The sequence below is a fragment of the Lemur catta genome, chromosome 8, assembly GCF_020740605.2.
Source record: "Lemur catta isolate mLemCat1 chromosome 8, mLemCat1.pri, whole genome shotgun sequence".
NCBI classification, from domain to species: domain Eukaryota; kingdom Metazoa; phylum Chordata; class Mammalia; order Primates; family Lemuridae; genus Lemur; species Lemur catta.
In genome coordinates this window covers 16,918,092-16,943,365 of record NC_059135.1, presented here as the reverse complement: position 1 = coordinate 16,943,365, position 25,274 = coordinate 16,918,092, and the positions used below count along the sequence as shown (strand labels likewise).

The 25,274-nt window shown below is 55.8% G+C and overlaps 2 protein-coding genes across 2 annotated transcripts; both read right to left on the bottom strand.

Annotated features, from left to right (window-relative positions):
- Window positions 1–6,770: 6,770 nt before the first annotated feature.
- On the bottom strand, window positions 6,771–10,258 carry FEV (FEV transcription factor, ETS family member). Its single transcript, XM_045560051.1, has 3 exons — window positions 10,066–10,258; window positions 9,263–9,337; window positions 6,771–7,363 (listed from the first exon to the last, which is right to left on the bottom strand). The coding sequence occupies exons 1-3, from the start codon at window positions 10,115–10,117 to the stop codon at window positions 6,771–6,773; spliced, it is 720 nt and encodes a 239-aa protein (XP_045416007.1). The 5' UTR covers window positions 10,118–10,258.
- A 4,496-nt stretch (window positions 10,259–14,754) lies between these two features.
- On the bottom strand, window positions 14,755–18,012 carry CRYBA2 (crystallin beta A2). The gene is made up of 5 exons (XM_045560050.1): window positions 17,970–18,012; window positions 17,625–17,789; window positions 16,710–16,851; window positions 15,422–15,564; window positions 14,755–14,964 (listed from the first exon to the last, which is right to left on the bottom strand). Exons 2-5 carry the CDS (start codon window positions 17,783–17,785, stop codon window positions 14,817–14,819), a joined length of 594 nt encoding a protein of 197 aa, XP_045416006.1. The 5' UTR covers window positions 17,786–17,789; window positions 17,970–18,012; the 3' UTR covers window positions 14,755–14,816.
- Window positions 18,013–25,274: the final 7,262 nt, after the last annotated feature.

Genomic DNA, 25,274 nt, shown 5'->3' with positions numbered 1-25,274 from the left:
GAAGTGAGTACAAACTGGGCTAACAGGGTGTGAATTGCATCTCTACCACACGCTAGCTCTGTGATCCCAAGTAAGTTATTTAACATTTTGTGCTCAGTTTTCCTCATCTGTAGAATGAGAATAATACTAGAACCAACTCCAGAAGGTTGTAAGGAGTAAATGAACATAAGGCTATTTGAATAGTGCCTGGCACATAAATGTCCAGTAAGTATTAGCCATTATTATTATTACTTCTAGGAGGCCTTAGCATATTAATTTCTTTCCCATCCTTAGCAGTTATGAGAACTTAGTGCCTCTGAAATCAGACTGAGTTCAAATCCTACACTGCTCTTTCTTGCTGTTTGACTTTAGAGAAGGTGCTTAACCCCTCTGTGGCTCAGTTTTCTCATCTCTAAAATGGGAAAAATAATATCTACTTCTGAGGACTATTGTAAAGATCAGATTCAATTTGGAGCCAGGTGCGCTACTCTAGAGGCTGAGGTGGGAGGATTGCTTCAGCCCAGGAGTTGGAGGCTGCAGTGGGCTAAGATCACGCCACTGTATTCCAGCTTAGGTGACAGAGAAAGACCCTGTCTCTAAAAAATAAAATAAAAATAAAAACAACGACAAATGCAATTTGGGTATTAGTTAAGGTAATGTTAGTTGCTGTAACAGGAAAACTTCTCATCTCCAAATTTCATATAGTAGTCCACACAACAACCATGGGAAGTAAGCATTACTATTATCAACATATGAGAAAACTAAATCTCAGAATGGTATAGACATATTCCCAAAGTGACATGGCTAGCACCTAGCTGAGATCTTATAATTGCAAATTCAATACATTCTCTTGTCACTCCATAAAGAAGTGGAGGATGTCCTAGGCATAGGAGGTCAATCCATGTGATGGCGGTTGTAGATCCATAATGAGTCAAGAAGCTGCTTCGTGGTGAAGTTCACCACATGGGCCCAGGACCAAGTCTAGACTGGCATGGAAAAGTAAGAGTTGCCACTCAAGTTCTTTCCCAGGGCAGGTGGAGGGTATCTGATTGGGATTAGGGGTGGGGTGGGGAGGAGGCAGGTGCTTGCTTTGTTTTGAGTCATGTTTGTTTGTTTAGTAGAATGCATTGATATATGTACCAAGGTACTTACATAATCATTTAATTTTTATAGCAATGCTATGACGTAGGTTCCATTATTATCATATCCATTTTACACATGAGGTAATTGAGGCAAAAAGAAGTAACTTGCTTGAGGTCACACAGCTTGTAAGTGACAAAGCCAGCACTTAAACCCAGGAAGTCCAACCCAGAGCCCCTGCTCTTAACCACCAAGCTATGTTGCCTTCTGTTTACAAAGAAGGTTATGCTAGGCAAAAAGGAAACAGCAAACAAGATCCAATGAGAGAGAATTCTCAGACATAGAAAAATTCTTGGTCAATGGGACATTGAGCCACTTGCCTCTAGACATGAGATGCGCCATCCCAGGGCAAAGGGGAGGCACAGGGAAATCCTGCTGACCAAACCAAAGTATGAAATGCCACCCAAGTCAAGATACAGTCAGGCCCCCACCCCAACCCCGGAGTACAGGGATCTACCCCAAGCTTGCAGAACCACAGCTGGGAAAGTGAAGAGTGCAAAAGGCATTGGGCAACAAAACAGTCTCTGTTCCTTATCAGTAGCAAAGGTGCTTCCTTATCAGATGGGGACCCAACAAAAGACACTCAAAAGCTGGCAATTTGGGCCAGCGCGGTGGCTCACGCCTGTAATCCTAGCACTCTGGGAGGCTGAGGCGGGTGGATCGCTCGAGGTCAGGAGTTCGAGACCAGCAAGAGCGAGACCCCATCTCTACTAAAAATAGAAAGAAATTAGCTGGCCAGCTAAAATATATATAGAAAAAAAAAATTAGCCTGGCATGGTGGCGCATGCCTGTAGTCCCAGCTACTCGGGAGGCTGAGGCAGGAGGATTGCTTGAGCCCAGGAGTTTGAGGTTGCTGTGAGCTAGGCTGATGCCACGGCACTCACTCTAGCCCGGGCAACAAAGCGAGACACTGTCTCAAAAAAAAAAAAAAAAATGCTGTCAATTTGTTCTTTGTAACCAATTGTAGGTGGTAAACATCTGCAATGGGGAAGCAGTGGGTCAGGTTTACAGGAGGAAGAAGTTATCCAGGAAGGCCCAGGAAGAGGGGGTCTGGTGGGATGGGAGTTAGGCTGGGACAGACTCTTCACTTCTCCAAGCCTCAGTTTCCTCATGTTAAAGTAGAGGTAACCATCCCCAGCTGGCAAGGTCATGGCCAGGTCAAAGGCAACACCACCTGTAAAGCATTAGCATAGGGCACAACCTAGCACAGAGTCAGGTCCAATGAGTGGTAAAGCATATTTTTATTATCAGCAGATCCACTTGAAATGGTTTATAAATAGCTTGAGGAACATGTTAAATGCATTTTGGTGCATTCTGGATACACATTGAAGGAAAGGTGAAGGCCAGAAGAGCAGAAGGCTCTGGAAAAAGTACATCACAGCAGCCCATTGCAATGCCTGTCTATGGGCACGTGAGCTGGCATATGAGAGTGCTCTGTGAGCCTCGGGACCCTAGGTAGCGTCATTGCTCTGTGACTGTGCGGGTCTCAGACAGTGTGGACATGGATGTCCTCATGTCCATCTGCAAGTGATGGCAGGTGGAGCTTAGTCACACAGATGACACATTACCAGAGGAGAGACATGGGTCTGTGTAATCCTGCGTGAGACTGATCCTAAAAACAAGGTGATCAAGGGCCACTTGAGGCTGCAGAGAAGTTACTCAGAAAAGTGGGAAAAGACCTGGCAGAGGAATCAGAAGACACAGGTCCTAGAACAAGCCCTGAGATTTCAGCCAAGTTATTTAATATCTTGAGCCTTGGTTTATTTATCCTCCAAGCAGACAAAGCAATGCCTGCCTGTCTTCCTCCCTAACCTTGGAGGGGATCAATAAAACATTGGAAGTGAAAGCATTTTGTAAACTCTGTAGTGCAAGCACATGGTGAGGGGGAAGGGAGCGAGCCACGTATTCACCAATGACTTGAGTGAGGGGCTAGGGAAAAGACTCAGAACTTTCATGGAATGCAAGAGGGGCTGGACCCTGGATTGGGAGAGAGAAGCCATGGTGGAATTAATACCTTAGAGGGCCAATGACCACGGGGTTAAAGGGCAATGAAAACAGGACTGGATCATCAGGAAGCTGAGTGTGTTAAGAGTATGTTTTTTTCTGGGCTTGGGTGGAGTAGAATCCTCCAAGGGTCACAGTAACCCAGGGCTTGGAGACATCACAGAGGCAGGACAGCTCCTAGGGCTAAGATAGCCTGGAGAAGAGGACATCCATCTATAGGATTCTGAAGCTGGATTTGACCTTATCAATCATCTTGGACAGACGTTTTCTCAGCTCTTCTTTTTTTGGAACAGAGAGAACCTATGTGACCCCTAAGGTTCCACAGAGCAGAGTTTGCAGATCCCTGGTTCAGCCTCATTATTTTAATGGGATGAGAATGGAATCCCAGAAAAGAGATGTGATTCCTGAAGGTCACATAGCAAGTCATTGCCAAGCTGCAACTGGAACTCAGCTTTTCTGGTTCCCAGCCTATTATCTCAGCTTCCCAAACTGGCTATGTGTACAAGAAAGAACAAAGGGGCAGGGGGAGCATTCAGGATGTGATTTCATACGTCAGAAGATCTCTTAATCTAACAACATCTCCCCCAGCTGCCCAGCAATGACTGAAATCCCTCCTTTACTGATTCACAGTCTCAAGGTTAGAGAAGCCACCTGGTCCACCTCCCCTCTCTACTTCTCATGCAGGGTCTGCTGAACACTCTGGTGACAGAGAACTCACCTGACATTTCCCATGGCAGAGACTCTTCATTAGATCAAGGTGACTTGTCTTACTGGAGCCTCCAACCACGTGTCCCAGTACTGCCCTTAGTCACATGCTTCTAGGTCCTCTCTCTCAGGACAGCTCTTTGAATAAATGAGGACAACTCCCTTTCCCCAGTTGATTTTCCAGACTACATCTCACATTGTTGTTGGTTTTCCAACGTTCTTCCTCGTTACTTGCTGGGCCCACTACACAGTTTGTCCTCTGTTTGGTCTTCTCCTGAAAGTGTTACCTAACACTGCACAGTATTCCTAGGCAGTGGGTCACTTCCTTCCTCCTAGGTGCCACAACTCCATCAGTGCCTCTTCAGATCACAAGGGTTTTCTGCATTTCACGCTACAGGCTCCCATTTAATGTTGCATTGACTAAGACATCACTAATTTACACACAGACTCTGCTGAGCCCCACCCTTGCCAAGGCTCACACTCTGGCCTCCTGTTGTTTCATTTAAAGATCTAAGAACAGGGCCTCACACTCCTTGCTAAGAAACTTTACTATGTTACACTCAGCGTACAATGTTTAGCAGGCCAGATCTCTGAGGATCCTGGCTCTGTCTCCCCAGGGCATTTCTTCTCCCTCTCAGCTTCCTGCCCCCTGCAAACAGGGCTGTAAAGAGGCTCTCTGCCTCTCCATGCACATCACTCAGGCCCTCCCCATGCTGGACTCCTGCCCTGGCTCATCGACTTGATGAATATGCGAGCCTACTCCCACCTCATGAGGCCTGTGGTGCGCAATGACATGGAACATGCTATGCCCCTACAATAGATGGCTAAAGCAGGGTATCATTAAGTTTTCAAAGGCATAGAGAAAAGAAAGGAGATCATGACAAAGTTATTGATAGTGCCCTCTGTGTAAAGGGACTACAGGGGATTTCTCTGCGCCTATCTTCACTCCTCATCAAACCAATATTTAATAGAGGCCTTATGTGTGTTCTCCAAAGTTCTACACTGAGTATGTTATTTAGAAAACCAGAAAAAACAAAGTGACAAATAAAATGAAAATAAATAAAGACTCTTTCCCTAGGTGGACCTGGATGAATTCACCAGCACTCTTTGGGAAGGGGCATTCTGACCACCTAATTGTCCAGCCTGCCATGCATTTCCACTTCCTGCCCACGGGGCACAGGGAACTCTCCTCAACTGCCTTGTGAGAGCCCAGGGCATTCTCCCACCTGCTGGGAGGACCCTTGGTCCAGGAAGAGATCGCTTCCTTGCTTCCTTCTGCTCAGAAAAAGAAGTGCCTGACCCTGGGAAGGAGAGTCAGGAGCTGGCCTTGAAGTCTCAGCTGTCACTTTAGGCACCTTCACTAGCTTTGTTTTCCTCTAGAGGAAGGCGTTTCAGGCACTTTTTCTGCCAATGGGGTTTGGAAACGGCGGGAAGAGAACACAGGGGCGGTGGCCCGGGGGGCGGTGGGGGGGGGGGCGCAGTATTCACAAGGGCCTTTAGGTGGTGAGGGAAAGGGCCCAGCCAGGAGAATGATCCACTCGACCCACTTCCCAGACTTCCCGAGGCCGGACCTAGGAAGCAGGGCCAGAGTTCCCCCTTTGCACTCTCCTCTCTGAAGGCCAAAGGAGACCTGGAGGTGACTGGGCCCCCCTGTCCTCAGGGTAGTGAGGCACCTGAGTTGCCACCACGCGACGCACAAAGCCCTCGGTGGCTTAGGAGCCAAACCTGGGCCTGGCTTAGCCTCCTGCGACCAGCAGAGGGCGCGCAGCACCCGTGAGAAGGACGGTGCCCCCGCACGGGCCCGGCTGGGAGCCGCAGGCGCAGGAGGCTGGCGGGCGGGAGATCCCTTCTAAAAACAAGGCGGCAGATCCACGGAAAAGATAGCGACAGATACTGGGGGCAAGGGGCGGCTTGTGGGTGGGAGAGAAAATGGACGTGAGAGCGGAATGGGGAGGAGAATGTGACGAGGGGATGGAGGAGGGGAGGGGATGAAACGGAGGGGCTGAGGGAGGGCTGGGATGAGTTGAAGATGAGCCAGGTGGGATAGAGGTTGGGATGAAGTGGGAGCAGGTGAGATGGGGAGGGTGGGATGTGCGAGCATGTTGGGAAGAAAGTTCGGATGGGGTGTGGTAGGGTGGGGGGCGAAGGAGGGGTGAGGCGCAGGGGTCGACTGAGGGGGTGCAGCAGGGCGTCTCCCTCTTAGGCCGCGCCCACCCGCCAGGGCACCTGGCTGCCGGCCAGCGGCATCCGAGCCCGCTTTGCGCTTCTCTGAGGCTCTTGCTCTGAGGCTCTTGCTCGGCAGGTGTTTGTGCTGCGGCCTGGTCTGAGCCTCTCCCTCCTCTCCCCGCAGACAGGTTCTGGTGCAGCAAAGAACAGAGCCGAGGCGGGCGGGGAGCTCGGAGCTTTAATGGGGCGAGAAGGGAATAGAACGCGCTGGGCCCTCCTGCGGGGACTGGGGGAAGAGGGCCGTGTGTCATGAGGGCCAGTGGCCCTTACCAAACCCGCTCCGGTCCTGGAAAGGACTGTGAGAGGCCTGCACGTACTGGGTTTGGGGCAGTTCCGGGGAGGAGAGAAAAAGTGAGAAAAGATTTGGAATTCAAAGAAGAGGGGTCATAATGAAGGGGGCTTTGGGAGCCAGACCAAGGTGCCAGTGGAGGGGAGAAAAGGCAGAGGAGGTCCCAGAACCCCTTTCCGGGATCTGGAGACCTAGAGGAAGGTAAAGTTAAGGGGTGGGGACAATCGCACTCCTCCAGGGATCAGAGGGTGAGACGGGGGCAAATCTAGTGTTAGAGGGGGATTGCGGAGGCTTCCGGTCCCTTACCCCGGGGCTGGGTGCTGCAGGTGGAGTAAAATCTGGGGTAAAGTTTGGGGGAGACGCCAGGCCTCCTCCTGGGAATGTGGCCCGGCTGGGCGTGGCTCTGGCCTGCGGGAGGCCGCCCCGTCTAGTGGTAATGCCCCCCCAAGTGCGAAGCGGCGGCCACTGAGCCGAAGGGCCCGGGCGGGGGCTGCAAGCCCGGGCTGGGGTAGAGCGCAGCGGTGGTGGCGGCGGCGGCGGTGGCGGCGGGGCCCGGGCCAGGCCAGTAGGAGAAGCCGGCGGGCGCTACGCCGGCGGAGGCGGCCATGAGGTTGAGTTTGGAGAGGCCAGGGAAGGGCAGCGGGGCGAGGCCGGCCGGCAGCTTGTAGAGCGCGCCGTCCTGGGCAGCAGCTGCAGCGGCGGCGGCGGCGGCCGCGGCGTGGGCGTGTGCAGGCGGCGGCTGGCAGGCCTGCGCCAGGCCCTGGAAGTCGAAGCGATAGGCGTAGCGCTTGCCGTGCACCTTGCTCATGATGTTTTTGTCATAGTAGTAGCGAAGTGCGCGGCTCAGCTTGTCATAGTTCATGTTGGGTTTGCTCTTGCGCTCGCCCCAGCGCCGCGCCACCTCGTCGGGGTCGGTGAGCTTGAACTCGCCGTGGCCGCCCTCCCACGCGATGCAGCCGGCGTTCGCGCGGTCCGCCAGCAGCTCCAGCAGAAACTGCCACAGCTGGATCTGCCCGCTGCCTGTGGGGAGGAGACGGTCAGCCACAGGCAGGAGGGGGAGGCTGAAACTAGGGAAACGGAGTCGGGCAGGGAAAGGGCGCGTCCAGCTGGAGCGGCCGGACAGGGAGTCACCGATCAGTAGAGCGTCGCTAGCCACTACTGCACTTTTGCACAATGGAAGCTCGGCTTCCACTGAGGAGGATGCAGCCGCTTGACACATGGTGTTGTGGGAACTAGGGGGAGAGGGGGAAGAAACGTTGCCTCCTCCACCTGAATGCACCTAGGCATTCGGCTATCCAAGGTGAGCAAGGGCCAGGTGTCAGCCCCTACTGCCACCTCGGTGGGGCACCCTTATTCAGGAGACAGCAACCGCTGGACCACCACGCCCAGAGATCCGGAGGGGAAGGGGCAGGTCTACAGTATGACAACCCCGGCCACTCCTGGATGAGGCCCAGCCAGTTCCCGGTCCCTAAATGCATACAGTTGGACAGGCCCCGCCTGAGGTGGGGTGGCGGCTGACTTCCTTGCCATACCACATCGGACAGGAGTAGGGACAGTACCACCCTGTACGTGAGAAATGGGGCAGGCTCCCAGAGGCTCCCCATCCTAGCCGCCTTCAGGTGCGCAGAGCTCTGCACTGGCGCTGCTCGCGTTCGGTCTTTTTTCTCTTTTTTCGGAACAGGCGGGATTCCCTGTGTGCAAAGGTGCCACGATTCCCTGGGGCCTGATGAACAGCTCCGAGGAGGGGAGATAGGACGGAGAAGCCTTTGTGCTTGGCTTCCGGCCTCCTCCCGGCCTTGGCTGATATTCCTCCGGATTTTGGGGTTGCTGGAGGCGGCAAGGAGGTTTTTCTCCGATATTGGAGTGGTGAGAGAGTGAGGTCCCCAGAATTCCCTCTCCACTGTCTTGGAGCTTCAAGCAGACAGGCAGAGAAAAATCTTGATACAAATACCCCCACTCCCTTTCAGATGAAAACAGGTTTTCCTCAAAGTTGTCTGGTTACTGCCTCAAATCGAGCCTAGTGAATCCCACTCCCTTTTCCAACCACTAGTTTAGAACCCAGACGCAAGCTACCCTCTTCCATAATTACAATCCCAATCTCTCCAAGCCAGCCCAGCAAGGAGCTGCATGGCTCCAGGTCACCAGCCCTTCAGTTGGGTCAGAAGCTAGGGAAAATTTGGGTACAAATGTGCACCTGGCGCTGACGGGGATGTGACATCATAGGCTGGGAAACCTGTTCCTGTTGGGCCTCCTTGTTTCCTTCTGGATAAAGCAGTTGCCGATCTCGCTTTTTTTTTCTTTTGTGGTTACTGTAACTTGGTAAGATCTAGGGTACCCACTGGTGGGGCTGTGAGGAGGCGTTGCCTGGAGGGCCAGCCTCTAAGAGAGTAATTCAGCGACCCTCCAGCACCGGGCGGTGAACCTGGGAATAAACTATAATCGCTGCGCAGACTTGGCCGGCAGAGTTGGCCAGCGCAGGAGGGTGCAGCAGAAGGCACTATATCGGGTCTAGTAGTCGGGCAGCCTCGCGTGGCTAGGGAGTAATTTTCTGGGTCCTCTTGCCGGGTGGCGCGTACTTGCGTTCCTATTGCCCGCAGGGAAAGGACGCCAAGCACCTCAGCCTCGGCCCCAAAGCCTGGAAAACCACATGCTGCAGAAAAAGGGATGGGATCCTCTCCCTCTGCCTTGGACTGCAAGTTCAGCCCTGGGACTCGGGAGATGCAGTAGCCCAAAGCCAAGTGAATGTCTCCCCAGGGCCTCCCCACAATCAGGCCAGGACCCTACGCTTCCCAGAACCGGGGCTGCATATCACTCCCATTTTCTGCCCGGGTGGTGGTGGTGCCCATCTTATTAGGATCTGTGCCCCGGACCCCATCCACTGCCCTCACCTCCGCCTGCCCAGTGCGACCGCCTGCTCACCTTTCTGCACCGCAGGGCTCAGCGGCCCCCAGCCCGGGCTCTTCCCTTCCTTGAAGAGGCTGTCTCCAACAGGATCTGCGGCAGCAGAAGAACACGGTCAGGCGGACCCAGGCGGAAGTTATGGATTTGACCGAAAGGGCCCGGGGCCAAGGCTCGAAGGGGGTGCCAGGGTCCCCAGGCGCGAGGCTGGGGGCCCGGGCCACCCGGCTCCTCCTCCCGGAGTCCGGCCCCGGCGCGCGCCTCACGGAGCCCCTCGATAGCGCCCAAGTCAGGAAACGCGTCCAGGAAAAAGGAAATCCGCTTTCCGAAGGGGCCGGCTGGAGCCTTATAAAGCCGAGCGGGGATCGCGCCAGCCGAGCCGGAGCGTGCGGAGCCATCGGAGAGAAGAGGAGGGCGCCTGGAGGGCCGGGCGGATGCGAATGCTCGGCGCACGAAGGTGAGGGGCGGCTAGAGCGCAGGGGCGACGCCCGGCTGACCACAGCCTCCCCGCAAGGCCGAGCACCGAGTCCCCCACCACGCCTAAGACCACTGCTACCCCTACCAGGCTTTTTCAGGTCCCTGAGCCCCGGCTCTTGGCCTCCCAGGCCCCAATCTGCTCACTTCGAATCCCTTAAAATCCACTCTGAAACCCAGAGCTCTCTATCTGCCTTTAAGTTCCCCCTAAATTGTAATCAGTTTTCCCCGGCAATCCAAATCTCTGGACCGCGTCCCCTTCCTTTGGACCCCAGCACCCCTTTGCCATGCCCGAGCCAGACTTCCCGCCCCAGGTCCTGGTGCCTCCAGCCCCCGCTGGTCCCTGGTACCTGGCAGGTACATGTTGATCAGCAGGGGCTGGGAGGCGCCGCTCTGTCTCATCGCCGCCGGGGACTGGGCGGTGGGAGTTGGGGGGGACCGGGAGGGGGGCGCGTCAGGCTTTGCGCTCCGGGGCACCGATCCCCGCCCGAGAGGACCGCGGGTGACAGAGAGGAGAAGACGGCGCCCGGTCGGCAGGGCCCGGCGGGAGGGGGCAGTCCGGGTGTGGCGGGGGATGAAGGGGGGTCCTGGAGCAACGCTCCCAGCTACCCCGCTGCTTGGAACCCTCCGGCCCCGGCGCGGGCAGGGGCCGCAATTTCCGTTTTAATTAAAGCGCGGCCGCCTCGGCCTCCGGGACCCCGCCCCCGCCCCTCTTATCGTCCCATCGCAATAAAGTCTCCAACGCGCCGCGCCACAGCCAAGCGCACCCAGCAGCCCCCCGCGCCCCGCAGCCGGGGAGACGCGCGGGGGATGGGCCCGGGCCGAGCGCTCGGATGGGGGCCGGAGCTTGTTTCTTTTCCGCCTCCCTGACTCTCTGCAAACAGTGACAGGGCGGGTGTACCCGGCCCCACCTCGGACCCCAGCGGCCCCAGCCTCCTCCCCAGAGCCCTTTCCGTCCGCTTCGGCTCCCCTTGCCGCTCACTCTCCTCCCCTTCTTCCCCCCACCCCACCCCCACCCGGGTTGCCGTCTCTAGGCTGCGTTATCTGCATCTTCACTTTTAAATTTCCGCTTCCCTCCCTCTCTCCTGTCGCTGCGCTCCGGGCCCTGCAGCCGTTGCTCCCTTTATCTCTGCCCACCCCCACCCCGCATCGCGCCTTCTCCCTCCTCCCCTTCTCCCACTCTCTGCTCGTCCCTAGAGACCCGAATCTCCTGCTTCCTGCCTTTCTACAGCCCCCAAGCCTCAGGCGGGGTGCTGGGGCATCACCCCCGGCAACTTTTCTAGGGTGGCCCCCCTCTTCTGGCCTCCCCACCCCTTTCTAGGTTTCTCCTTATGCCTAGTCTCAGCCTCTTTTCTCTCCTACTCCCATCTCCCTCCCCACCAGCTTCCTCTCTCCTTCTCCCTCTCCCTCCACTCCTTTTGTCACTCATTCAGTCTCCACAGGTTAGTAGTGGCCCGGCCAGCTGCCATGCTCTGAGGACATTGAGAGTCTGTCCTGGCTTTTCCTGGTGGCCACTTCCACTTCCCCTCCGTCTATCCTGCCTGTCCTTCCCCATCCCTATGATCCCAGTCTGCCACCCAGCCTCACAAGCACTCCTGTCCTGGCTCTCCCTGAGCCAGGGAAAAGGGTTAAGACAGGACTGTGTACCATACAAGGCTGAAATCCACTCCAAGAAAGGTGCACCTTTTCATTACTCATGCAAAGATGTTGATGTCCCAAGGTGGCCTAGAGTCTCTGGGTACCTGTGGGACTTCCTGGCTCTGAAGAGGCAGCCTAAGGAGGGATGCTAGCTGAAAATGAGGCCCTGGGCCAGCACCTGGTGGCTGCTGTCAGGACTCTATTCCCAAGGTCTTGCTGTCTCACTGCTTGAGCCCAGGGGTTGAGGAGGCCTGGGAACGGGCAAGTCTCCTGCAAGGTCTCTGGTCCTGGGGTACCTGATAGAGGATGGCTGGAAAATCCTACTCCTGGGGGTCTGCAGGGCCCTGTCCACCCTCATTTGCTGTAACTGCTGGAGTGTTCATCTTTGCTGGTGGAGGGTGCGAAGGAGCAAGGAGCAGCGGTGGGGGGCAGGATGTGGGAGGCAGAGTCGTGGGTGGGGGGAGGATGGGCATTCCCCAGAGGACCCTAGAGGCACAGAGCTGGGAGCTTCAGGATGTGGACATGGAACCTGGTGGGAGCAAAGACAAGAGGTTGGGATATTCCCTGGAGACCAAATTCAGGGCTCCGCAGGAGGGGAGGGCTTAAGTGTGGGGCCAAATCCTAATCATCCTCATTTCTCTTCCTGCTACTCCAAGGTGCTATCAACAGAAAACAAGGAGTAGGAGGTAAGAACTGGGAGAGCTGGGAGGCATTGAAATTCACCCAATTAATGCTCTCAGCAGGAGGCTGAGGCAGAAGGGACAGGTACTCTGAGAGGGGATGTACCCAGACATCCCAGCTCTGAGCTGGCCAAGGGTGGACAGCGCAGGCTTTGTGCCCCAGCCTTACCGAGAACTCGGTTGCTGAAGGGATGAGGCACAAAGAAATGTTTGCATGGGGTAGGAGGAGTCCCCCACCCCACCTGGTTCTTGACCTTCTCCATCCCCTCCTGCTGCCAGTGCTGCCAGGGAGGCCAGTGGGAGAGTCCTTGGCAGTTTCCCCTTCATCTCCCTACTACCCAGCTGCGTGCTGGTCATGGTCCCATGGCAGCCTTCCCAGAATGGAAGGATGGGAAGGTGAAATCATTCAGGCCCAAACTGGCTGGTGATGCCCACTCCCCAGCTGCGGATGGGTGTGGCAGCAGAACCTGGCCCCTAGGTCTAGGAAAACCTAAAAGGTTCATGCTGACAATGACTGTCCTCGACTTCCTTGTACAGATGGGGAAACTGAGACCCAGACACCCATGCCCTTGTCAGGGTCACATTTCTAGTTGCTGAAGCCATCTTGCCAACTCTTCCCAGTGACCAGAGATCCTCCTGAAGGGAGGGCAGCTCAGCCAAGGGCAGACACCAGATCTCCCTTTGTCCCTTGCCTGCTCTCCAAAGCAGAAGGTGGGGAGATGGGCTATGGGCTCTGAAGTCAGTCTGTCTTGGTTCTAGGTTCAACATCTGGCTCCCTCACTTCCTAGTTGTGTGACTTTCAGGGAAGTTACAGAACCTCTGGGGCCCACAGAAGGCTCTGCTGAGGCTTGAGCTTTTAGCCACAGCTCTGGCCAGCCTCCACTTAGCCTGGCTTTGGGGCCAGGAGCCCTGGGTTCAAATCCTGGCTTTGTCAACAATTAAGTGGGTGACCTCATAAAGGCTTCTCCTCAGAGCCCCAGTTTGATCACTGGTAAAGTAGACGAGAAACTGAGGGTATTAGGATCAAATGCAACAGACCCCATGGGCTCTAGAGCTCATTTAAGTGTGAAATAGAATTCATACCCCACCTAGAACTCCATCCATTGGTCCCCGACCCAACCCTAAGGTCCATGGGGGGAGATTGGGTGGGAGGAGAAAGGGAGGAGAGAGGAGAAGGAGGGCCCTACATTGACTGTCCCAATACTTTTCCATAACACCACAAACAGTTTCAGAAGTTTCTCACTGAATCTTCCCAATAACCCTGTGAGACAGACAAGGCAGGAATCAATAGCTCCAATCTACAGGTGAGAGAATTGAGGCTCAGGGATGCTGTGATTTGGTCCCAGGTATTCTGATGTATGGCCCAGGGCTCTTCCCAAAGGAACAGCTGCCTGGCTTTGCACAGCTGGACCCCTGGGGACTTCCCAGGTCCAAGTCTGACTGTTCTCCAACATTGCCCTGCCTTGCCTGGGCTAGGGCAATGATCTAGGCCATGCTTCCACACTGATATGTCCATTGGGGGCTTGAAAACACAAGAACTCCTGAAGGACAGACAGGGTGGGGGGTCTCAAGGGCCTTGGGAGGATCCACCTATATAAGAGTAGGGGTATCAGTAACTAGGCCAAAGAGGAAACTGGGAAAAACTACACAAATGCCAGGGGCTCTGATCGCTGCTACCATACTCAGCCCCACCATGGCTGTGGGCCTCTGCCACCTGCCTCAGAATCCAGGCTCACTCTGTCAGTGGCTGAGAGGTGGCTTCTACAGCTCACCAGTCCTCTGAAAAGTAGGGAGAGAGAGGAAGAGTGAAGACGGGTGTGTTTGGAGCAGCAGAGAGTAGGGGTATGACAATGCTTTGTACACCACTCAAGGGATTATTATTCAGGCAAAGGCGCTGGGCTCAGAGAGAGGAAGTCTCCCCCTTGGAAGGCCCTGGGAGGCAGTGGGACTTCCCACCAATGTCCCTCTTGGGAATGGAGGAAAGGGGCCTATTCAAAGAGGCTCACAGGCTTCCCTGGCTGGGTAGGGAACCAGGGGGAAGATAAATGCTAAAAATGCTCTGGGGGTTAGAGAGGAACACAACAAAGCTTCTGCCTAGGGTTAAAGAAGTTTTGGCTGTTCCAGTGGTAGTGGGTTATCAGAACTTATTAACATTAGTGTCACTAAAGCTGGTATACAACCCCACTGCTAAATTTGGCTTTAAAAAAAAAGTTTTGCCCTGCATTATGGTACCTGGTCCAGAGGGTGTGTGGAGATTGAAATCCAGATAGAGCCCTGCTGTGGGGGCGTCCACCCACCTAGAGGATGGCAAAGGTGCAATCAGGGCTAGCAGTACCTCTGGCCCATGTTGGTGGCCCTTTACCAAGGAGAGGGCCTTTACCAAGAAGTGTGAGACTGGTGGTATTTAACAGGATCCACAAGATTTTTCGGGGTCTCTCTCTGTCACCCAGGCTGGAGTACAGTGGCGCAATCATAGCTCTCTGTGACCTCGAATTCCTGTGCTCAAGTGACCCTCCTGTCTCCTCTGCCTCTAGGATCCCCAAGATTCTTACCAGCAGTTTCCTCCCAGCCACACCAGAGCCCACCTACATATATCCTAAGCCAGTTTTTGCTTGATAGTCAAGGGTCCTGGAGCCTGAGGGGAGGGTCAGGCTGGCAGAGAGGGTCCCTCAGAAGGATGAGGACGGAGATCACAAAGCAAGACACCAAGGAGGCAAGAAGGGCAGGCATGTTCAGGAGCCTTTATTGAGGGTTCTCAGGGGAGGTGTCTGGGGCCGTGGAACCTAGTGCTGGACTCTCCGAATGGACTGCAGCTGTCCTGTGTGGGCCTGCGTGCCAAACTCGCTGTAGGTGCGGAACTCCCCGCTGTGCCGGTCCCGCTCCAACACATACTGGTAGCCTCGGTAGCCTGGGTACTGGTAGGCCACCCACCTAGGCCAGCAAGGGCACAGGGGTGATGAGTAGGCTCTGTCCCCACCGGCACCTATGTCCTCATTAGTGGCCCCTTTTCTCACCACCCAATCCCAGCTCCAAAACCATTACTTCAACTTTTCCTCTGTGGGTATCTCTCTGCCCTGCCTACTGCTCCCAGTCTTCCTGTCACCCTCCTTATCTTGTCTCCTATTCCCACCCTTCATAGCCCCCTTACCCATGTTTTCAATCCTTTCCTCTATCCCCAAATTGTCCCCCTGCCTCCCCTTCTATCACCTCCTCCCTTTCTCCCCCCCAGTCTTTCTCCATCATCTCACTTCCCCTGGCCTCCAAGTCCCCAGTATCTCTCTTCACCATGTCCCTTAGCACCCCTCCATCATTTCTCTCCACGCTCCTCCTTGGTCCCCACTACTTTGCCCACTCTTCTCATCACCCCTGTTCCAATCCCAAGACTCACGCTCCAGAGCTGACTTTGAGGGAACCCACATCCTTGCTGGCCCAGCCCATGGAAGGCAGGGATGGGTAGTCATCACTGAGTTCAAACTTGCAGCCCTGGAAGTTGTCACCCTCAAACAGTGTCACACGGCTGTCACTGTGGTTCTGAGGCACAGGAAGGTGAGGGTGGAGAGGTCAGGCCCTCCAAAGGGGTGTTAATGGATACATACTCAGCCTCACTTCCCCTGTCCCACTGCCTAACACAAGCTGTACAGCCACTTAAGCCCCACATGCACTCCCAGAATTCGCCCCATCAAATCCCTGGCAGTCTGAGAAGCTGAAATTCTCAGAGTCTCCACTACCCAGACCCTCCCATGGCTTTGGGCTGAGGTAGTGAGACTAGGGGGTTCCAGCCACCCTTTCAGGACAGGGCTAGAGGGCATCTTTTGACGTGGGCCTGATTTGTAGGAGGAAAATTAGAGGCCCTTAGAGAAATCTGGCCCATTAACCAAGATGGTTTCCTTAAGGGCCTCAATGACTACCCAATCTCCTGCCCAGTACCCTGGGCACAGCCTCTCACAGGGTAGGACCCAGCTAAGGGGTACTGCATGGCAAAATCAGAATAGACATGTCAGGGCATCAGTATTGGTTGCATCTTGTCTTCCTAGTCCCAGGGACTTCCTTCTGAAGCCTTCCCCAGCTCCTTGGAATGGAGAAGCTGGGCTGGACTGGCTCCTTTGCCCTCCAACCCCCAGCCCAAGTACCTAAGTCAGCACAAATGGAACGAGAGATTCTCCCCTCCACATTGATTCATTTAATTCATTACCAACTCACCCCACATAACACACAAACACACACTGAGACTGACACTTTCTCAGCCATGCTCCTTGGACTGAGTTCTAGTCTCATCTGTGTTAACCCTTGTGACCCCAGACAAGCTACTTTGTCCTTCTGAATCCCATTACAACACCTGCATATGGGGCTAATAGCAGTTGCCCTGACCTCACAGGGCTGTGTAATGACAGAGGTGCTCACTCACACGTGTGGACGACTGGATTTGAGTGGCTGGTGGGCACGCAGGAGTGGCACAGGTTTGGCGCTGTCCGTGGTGCTGATTCCCAGGGTTCCTGCCCTGTACCCACAATCCCAACTTTCGGAGACCCCCTGGTTCTGGGAGGTAATGCCACCACCACCTTCCTAGGAGTTTGTTACTGACCCCATGGAGTGGCTGGGGGGCCTTTCCAGGGCATGGTGGTGGGGCCAGGGCCTGGAGCTAGGAGGCAGAGGAGGAGGAAGAGGAGGCTGCTCACCGCACAGAGCACTGGCCGGAAAGACAGCAGCTGGTTGCTGTTGTGGCCACTGCTGCCACTCCAGGCACTCCAGCGAGGATAGTCCCCCTTCTCTAGAATGAACTGCTGTCCCTGGAAGTCGGGATACTCAAAGGCCACCCAGCTGGAAAAAGAGAAAGCTGGGAAGTATCTGTCTGCCCCAAGGCTCACTCCCTCTCCCTCCCTCTTTGTTTGCTGTGTTTGAAAAGACTGAGAAACACAATCTTTTTCTCCAACCTCAGGCCCTTCCCTGACACACCCATTGCATGGCAATCCAGGCCCTCTAGTGGCTAAACACCCCAAACCTACTGCTATCCTGGGTCTGAGGTGCTCAGGCTTTCTGCTCAGGGGCCCTAAGTTGGAAAGAATTTTCTAGGTTACAAAGACCACCTGAAGATCACCTAACAAGTGGCTCCTACCTCAAGGATTTAGGAGCCTGCAAAGGGAAGCATCTGGGACCACCTGCCTGCTATAGCAGCTGTGGGGACCTCAGGTCTCCTCAGGGCTACAGGCTGGGCTCTAGGATACCAGGCTGGGGCCAGTGGGAGGGGTTTGGCTTTTTTTTGTTGTTGTTAAGCAAATTGTAGAGCCTTCTAACTTCACACAGAGAAAAACTTTGGGAAGGACATAACTACACGGGAAATCCCTTTAGGGGTCCCATGGGGACCCACAGGGGTCTCTTCTCGCCTTTGTCTCCTTAGCTCTGCAGGCTACATTCTTTTCCATGATTCGTCTTTGCTATAGGTGGGAAGTTTGGGAGAGGCAGAGGGGTTTCCCATGTTGGAGGTTCTGTCTCAGGGCTCACAGGGCTGGGAGCTGAGATCTCAGGCTCTAAATTGGGCTGAGCAAGCCCACTGTCGCTCAACCTAGCCCAGCCGCGGCCAAGAGACCACTCACACGCCACTTTCCACCTTGACCGAGCGCACCCTGCGCAGGGCTCCCCGCTCGCAGACGTTCGCAGAGTCGCTCAGCAGCCGACAGCGACGGCCCTGGAAGTCCTCCTCATCCCAGAGCGTGAGACAGGCGGGCGCTGGGCCCGGTGCGGGTGCGCTGCTCATGCCGCTGGGGACAGGAAGGGCGAGACCACACGCTTAACGTCTGAGAGGCCCCTTTCGAGCCAAAGCCTGCCCAACCCGGGTAGGGGGTGAAGGACCCGGGGCCTGGACCCGACCTGGCTTTCTACCCAGGCTGCCATGGGCTGACCCTCAGCTCGCCCTCCCCCGCCCGGCACCGGGTACTCACCAGGTGGGTGAGCGTGGCACGCAAGGAAAACGGAGAGGCTGCGCGCGGGCTGGGCGTGCGGGGCTTTATACCCAGGCCTCGCCCCACGCCCCGCACCCTCTCCAGCTAGGATGGGGGAGCTGAGTCAGCAGGCAGGCTGCAGCCTGCTCTGGTCTCCCTGGGGAGCTGAGGCCTTTCCCACTGCCGCCGATCTGGCCCCAGCCCGCGGGGATTACAACAGAAAGTGCTGAGGCGCACATCCCGCGCCAGCCGCAGGCCAGGCTGACTCCGCGCTTTCTTTCTTTCTTTCGAGCCTGAGCCAGGCTGGGCGCACCGGGCCTCGGGGCAGAACGCGCCCTCCATGGCCCAGACCCTCTGGGATGGAGGTAGGTACCAAGGTACCAGGCCTCCCTGAGGCCTCCGGCTAGGGCTGCGCGTTACTGACTTGCAGGGCAGTTCTTCCCAAAGTCTGAACTGCATCTCTTCTGCAGCTCTAGGTCCTTTGGGCGACTTTAGGGCGGCGATAGAGAAGGCTCTTCGCAAACGACTCTCCTCACGCCCCTCAGTCCTCTTTTCTCTGGAGGATCGGTCCATCGAGGCCCCTTTCCCCCCAAACTTGAGTTCCCAGATCCCGCGCCACGCTCCTGAAGTTTTCTGGGGTCCACGGGCTATGACCAGGACTCGCCACAAGGCGGCACTAGGAGCTGCAAACAAGAACGCCCGAGGGAGCGCGCGGGATTACAAAGCGTTTAGGAATAATAGTAACCAAGGTAGGTGGCAAGTACGTCTCCACTTTAATTCCGCGGGACCGGTGACGCGGTTGGGTCCCCCACAGAGCTCCAGAGGCTAGGACCTCCCGTCCAGACGTCTGAGCCCCTGAAGATGAAGCGCTGAGCTCAGGCCGGGCTCTCTGCTCAGGCTTTCATTCACCTGCATGATCTCAACTGATTCTAACACCGACCTGGTGAGGTAGGCGCTGTTATTGTCTTGCATTTCTCAGATGAACAAGCGGAGGCCCAGAAGGGTTGCAGTTGGTGGTCCGGCGTCACATCTGAGAAGCCAGCCCAGCTGAGATGTGAACCTGGGCTTCTGTTATGGTCCCAGACTCTTACCCCCACAATCCCAGTGTCACCTGTGGTGGTGGGAGAAGGATGGGGAGCAGAGGGGGGAAAGCTTGGAGCTGAAAAAGGGTAGCTCCAAGGAGGAAATTTCTTCTCCTCTTGCAGCAGAATTTCCTAACCATGGTAGATGTCAATGAGACACAAAGGCTTCTTGCAAAATGTTGAGTTTTAATGGGGGGGGGGGGTGGCTATGCCAGCAGAAGTGTGAGGAGGGAGTGAGAAGGGAACTAACATTTTGTTGCTCCCATGAGCCAAATGCTTTCCCTCATGGGCTCTCACAACAGCCCAGTGAGTTAGGCTTGTGTGTACAGATGTGGAAGCAGGCTCAAGGAGGGGCAGGTCTTGTCCAGACTCACAGAACTAGCCAGTTTTGGAGCAAGAATAGAGCTCAGACCTTTGAAACCCAAAGCCAGTGCTCTGCACTACCCATCCAAGCTCCTGTGCCAAAAAGGGCTCACAGGCCAGATGTGGCCACCCCAGCTCCTCGAAGCCCAGCCACACTGGCCTTCTTGCCTCCCTCCCACCATCCTGTGTGCATCCCACCTCAGGGCCTTTGCACGCACTGTTCCAGTTACCTGGAGTGTCTTAGTCACGAGGTCATGGCATGGCTGGCTCCTGTGTCACCTCCTTGGTGACAGACACTCTTCCATCCATCACATCAGCCTATTCTCTTTATGGCATTTATCACTCTGTAAAGTTATCTTTTTCATCCCATGTATATGGGTGTAAAATGACTCCCTTACTAGAGTGTCAGCTCCATTTAAAGGAGCAGGGACTGTGTCTGTCTTGTTCTCAGCTGTTGTCCTCAAACCTAGCACAGTGCTGGGTACATAGTAGGCACTCAATAAAACTTCTTGAACTAATGAGTGAACAAGGTGGTTGGGTGTGGGCCAAAGTCCATGGGGAAAGGAGTATAGAGGAATTTCTCCAGTGGGAGTGGGAGGAGATGATTTGCCATTCCCACCCCTGAAGTTCTGGGCTGCTGAGAGCAGGCGCTGGGGATTGGCAGAGCCTCCCTTGGACCTCTCTCTTCCCTGGTGAGGAATTGCTGTTGGACTCACAGTGTGTGTGAAGGTGAGTGTCAAAAGTACAGGGCCCTGGAACTGGGCCTTGAGTCCAAGTTGGGATATGAGTCAGAGATGGGACAAGAGCATCCAGGTTTGGTTGGGGGAGGTGTCAGAACCATGCCCAGTCCCCTGATTCCCTACCCTAGAGGGAGTTTGAACAAACACAAATAGGGTATAATTCCTCAAAACCACAAGGGGGGATCCAACCTATAGAGTAGGGCAAGAGCCATTCTGGGCCCCTTGGTGTCCTGGCCTTTGCTCTTGGTTTCACCTGTCGAGGCTGTGGCAGGGGTGAGGGGTGAGGGATGAGGCATCAGGTCCGGCCTTCCCTCGCTCTCCCATCTCCATCCGACAATTCTGAATTCGGCCACGAGGGGGCGCGGGCAGGCCGCGCTGTCCGGAGAGCTGGAGCGGCCGGGCGGGGAGGAAGGGGAGGTTGAGGACGGGAGGGGCTGCGAGTGGCGAGTGCGTCAGGCTGTGCGTCTGTGCTGTCCCTGACGCGGGCGCCTGTGTTAGTCCGAAGGGTGCCGAGGTGTCTGTCGGAGACTGGATGCTGTGTTTGCACGGGGCTGAGGCTGGGGTCTGGGCATGTTCCCTGGGACAGGCTCCGCGTGTTGGTCAGATGACGGTATTCCCTAGGAGAGGTGCGCGCGTGTGCGCGCGTTTTCCAGGGTTCGGGGAGGGAGGGAGAGGTTGTACAGCTGAGATCCAGGTTAGAATTAAGAGTGAGACTGGGATTTGGGGTGGAGACCCTCTATATGAGAAGGGCCTCCGCTCCTCTTCCAGCGAGTAGTTTTGAACTTGGCATCAGCCAGCCTCTCCCCTTCTCTGTACCTCGGTTTCCTCATCAGGAAAATGGTATGTAGGTCCCACCAGCCCGACCCACGGGCTGTCTGCGACCAGCTGTCTCAGAAATGGGCACAGCCACCAACACCACCAATAGCCACTGGCCCAGATCACTAGGCCTCTCAGGGGCCCCATATCCCCCCAGACCGCTCCCTGGCTTTTGGCCTCATAGTCACCAAGAAAGGTACTATTGACCCCCTCCCTCCTGGTGCCCTCCTTTCCCCACCAGGCTGGTCCAGCTCTGCCCCACCCCCAGCTTCCCCCTCTGGTCCCCTCCCTCCCCCCAGCAGCTGTTCCTGTTTGTTTTCCCAGATCAGCTGCGTTCAGAGCTTCCTGAAGGATGGATGCCCAGGTGGCTTTGTTTGCCAGCTCAGTGTGGTCACCCCTACCCCCTCCACATGCACAGTCTGGCCTTTGGGCATGGAGAGTTAGGAAGACAAAGACTCAGCATCCCCAATCTGTACCTCAGAGTTCTCAAGATCTCATAGGGATCTCATCACCCAGGGGGGACCCCAACCCTGACCACATCTAGTTATTATCTCATATAGGGACCTTTAGATCCCACCGAGAAATCCTCAGGACCTCCTCCCCACTCCCACCTCACCCAATCCCCTGCCCCCAATTCTACCAAAACACCCATCCCATATGGACCCATAAGAACCCACAGAGAAATCCTCAGACTCAAGCCAGAGTCCCCTCAGTGAGGCCTTCAGATCCCAACCAGAGCCCCCATCCCATGTGGAGACACATGGTCCTGCAAAGAAACCCTCAACCCCAGTGCTGAGCTCCCACCCAGGTCTCCATCACAGGTAAAGGCCCCGAGAATTGCCAGAGAAGTGGCGCCTCCCTCACATAGAGCCCATCCCACGAGCAGCCTGACTTCTCAGTACTGCTGTGTACCCGAGAGGGGCTGGTGGCCACTGTCCTCTCCTCAAGTTGGCTTGCTCCCAGCCCTCACCCCTCATTTCACTGGGAAATCATCCAGGGTTTTGGTGGCTGAAGATGCAAATTCTGTGAATGGTGCCCTCCCCCACCAGCTACCATCACCAGCAGCCTCTCCTTTCCAGCCCTGCTGCTCCAGTCCCCTGCCCCTACCCCAGGTCTGCAGGCAGGAGCAGGCAGAGCACCTTCCCTGGGGCTGTGCAGGGCTGGTCTCCTGGGAGACAGAGATAACGGTGCACACCAGAGAGCAGCCCAACTCAGGCAGGGTTGGGAGCCCCACCCACACAGACCCACTGTCCTATCCCACTAGAAACAGAGCCCCTCTCTGGCCCTCTGTGGGGTTGGAGAACTGGCCACCATCCAGGGAGATGGGAGGTAGATTTCACGACCACTCGGTTACGGAGACACAATGCCACAGGTCTCGCACAGGGTGGCAGAGAGAGGGCACACAAAAACATGCGTTCATCAGATGGAGACAGAGCCATCCAGAGTTACAGGCACACGGACGTGATCCCATGAGCTTTACACGGGAACCTTGTTGTTCTAGGATTCAATAGACACCTCAGTGTCATACTCACTTACAGGCAGACACTTGCTCACTCACTTATTCCTCAAATATTTAATAAGATGTACTGTGTGCCAGGGACTATGCTGGGTGTTGGACTCACACACGAGTATGCTGTCGTGCACTTTCACGTGTGTACATACCCACCCCAAGGCCACCCAGAGAGGCATCATCTCAGCCACCCACCCGCGATCGTACAGACAATGAAGGGTTAAGAGAGTGGGTTCTGTAGTCACTGCTGCTGCCTGGGTTCAAATCCAAGCTCCACTTGGATTTGTTTATAGTTGGATGAACTCTACTTCTCATTTTTTCCTCTCTGTAAATGGGAATAATTTTCTTCAAGACTGTCGTAAAGATTTAAATGCATGTAAACACAGAACTGGCCTGCAGTATGCACACAATAAATGTTAGCAGTTGTGGTTGTGGTTCTCACTGTGTAGCATGGTTCTCCCCACCACCTCTGGGGCCCGGCTGGGCTGGGGGCAGCGGTCAGCAAGCATGGCTCTGGGATCTGAATTTCCCGTCCCACCCTGGCCCTGTGGAAGCCAGCCCAGTACCTATGATGGGTGCCTTCCTGCCTCATCCCATCTGAGCCACTCAGTTCATGACCTCAGTTTGGGAGGGTTGTGAGGGTCAGAGGGGGGTGGGCTCAGGCCCCTGCTCTCCAGGAAAGAACACTTGGGAGTGGAGCCGAGGACCTGGCTTCTGGTCTCTGTGCTCTTCCTGGCTCCATCTGTGGCCTTTGGCCAGTCAGTCGCCCTCTCAGGGCCTCAGTTTTTTACCTGAAACCAAGCAGGCTGCTGATTCTGAAGGAGCCTCTCAGCCCTGACTACAGTGATCCTGTGATGCTTCAGGAAGGTTCTCTCTCCTCCCCAACCAGCCTCTGTCTGCCCCACCCACCTGCCCACCTGGCCTGGCCACAGTGAGGGGGCAGCTGCTGTGGTCTCCATGGGGACTAATCTCCAAGAAGGTCAGCGAGGCTCTGGTACTGCCTTGGCCGGATGGGGATTAGCACCTGGGTGCGAGCCCTCCTCCCCAGTGCTTGCACTCCCAGGTCCTACCACTCTCACACAGACCCTGGGTGGCCTCCAAGCCCAGAAGTTCCAAGGCTGAGCCAGAATCAGCAGGGTGGGTGGGGGCAGGGCAGCTGCTACAACTGTTGGCCTATCCAGCTGTGGCCAAGAGGGAAATGGGAGAGATGAAGTCAGAGCTATGCCCCTCCCTGCTCATGGCCCCCAGTATCCAGCCAAGCCTGAGCCTTGCCCCTCTTCACCTTCTGTCCTTGAATAGGAGGAAATGGGTTTCCCAGATAGGGGCATCCCCCTGCCCCCTGCCCCTAGCACTGGCTGTGGCCATTTGCAGCCCACCTAGAAGCTACCTCTTTACCATCTGTTGGGGGTACTTTCCCCACTCTAGTGTAGGGTGGGTGGGGGCTGTCTTCACAGCTTCCCCCTTCCCCTACACACGCTGTGCCTTCCACTTTGGCTACCCCGACTTCTAACCCCAGGTCTCCAATCCCTCCATCTCTACAGTGCACTTCTCATTATCTCACACTGCCTCTGTTCCTCTTCTCTGATTTCTCTCTGATTGTCTCTGTCTCTGGTCTCGCTCTCACTGTGTCACTGTCTGGGGCATCTGCAGTGCCCTAGGATCTCAGTGGTTCTCATGCTGCTCTGGGCCGCACTCCCTGTCCTTCCACCTATGTCCTCTGGTCTCTTTCTTATCGTTCTCCTCCTGTTTCTCTCGGGCTGTTTCCTAGTCCCACCACTGCAGCTCTCCAACTGTTCAGTCCCTTTTCCACTTCCCCCACTACCTGTTCCCTCCCCCACACAGGGTGGTGACAGGGACGACAGGAAGCAGGCTCCAGCTTTGGGCAGGACGGGGGGAGGGCCCGCCTCGCACACCAGCTGCTGAGTACCCCCCCTTGCAGCCCCGCACCTGCAGGCCTGCCAGGCGCCTGCAGACTCCGCCCACTGCCCGCCAGGGGAGGAGGGACCTGGCTGAGAGGCCTCATCCCTGGTAATGGCCAGGAAATGCAGGTCTTCGGGATGAGTCGGGGTGGAGGCCTGCGGAAATTAGGCCTTGGGGGAAGGGCAGGGGCTCTCAGTCACCTGGACAGACCCCAGCCCATGGAGTGACCTTATTCTTCTCACCACCCTCCCCCTAAGGACGGCTCTGAGTATGTGCTTTGGGGGGCTTACTCTAGGGGGAGACCCCTTTGTTGTGCAACCTAGGATCTGGAACCTGGCAAGAGGGGAGCTCTAGCCCCCTGCCATCATTACGGGAGGGGAGAGGAAGCCCTCAAAGATTCAGGGAAGGTATACCAGTGCCATGCCAGGCCGCTGACAGGTAACTTGTTCAGTGTCAGGCAAGGAGCAAAGGGCTGGGGGCAGGACAGAAGCCTGGTCAAGGAGGCCAGGATGGGGGCTGCACACACCCCAGCCTGGGACCCATGCACCTTCCCCCTGCCCTGGGGCTGCTCCACACAGAGCCCGCCTGCAGGCCACCCTCTCCCCAGACCTGCCTGGGATCTGTCAAATCCATCTCATCCCCTCCCCCCTCCTCTCTCTGGGCCAAGGACGCAGCAGATCCTGCTGGGGCCTCTGGGTAGTTGGGTGAGGGGGCCGTTGGGAGTGGAATAGGTGGCAGTGGAGGGGACAAGCCAGCACCCTCAAGAACATCCAATTTGGAGTGACTCTGACCCTGGTCCCCATCTCCCTGAGGGTTGCTTCTGTCTGAGCCGAGGGCTACTTAGACCTGCCAACCCCAGCGAACTGAAACACAA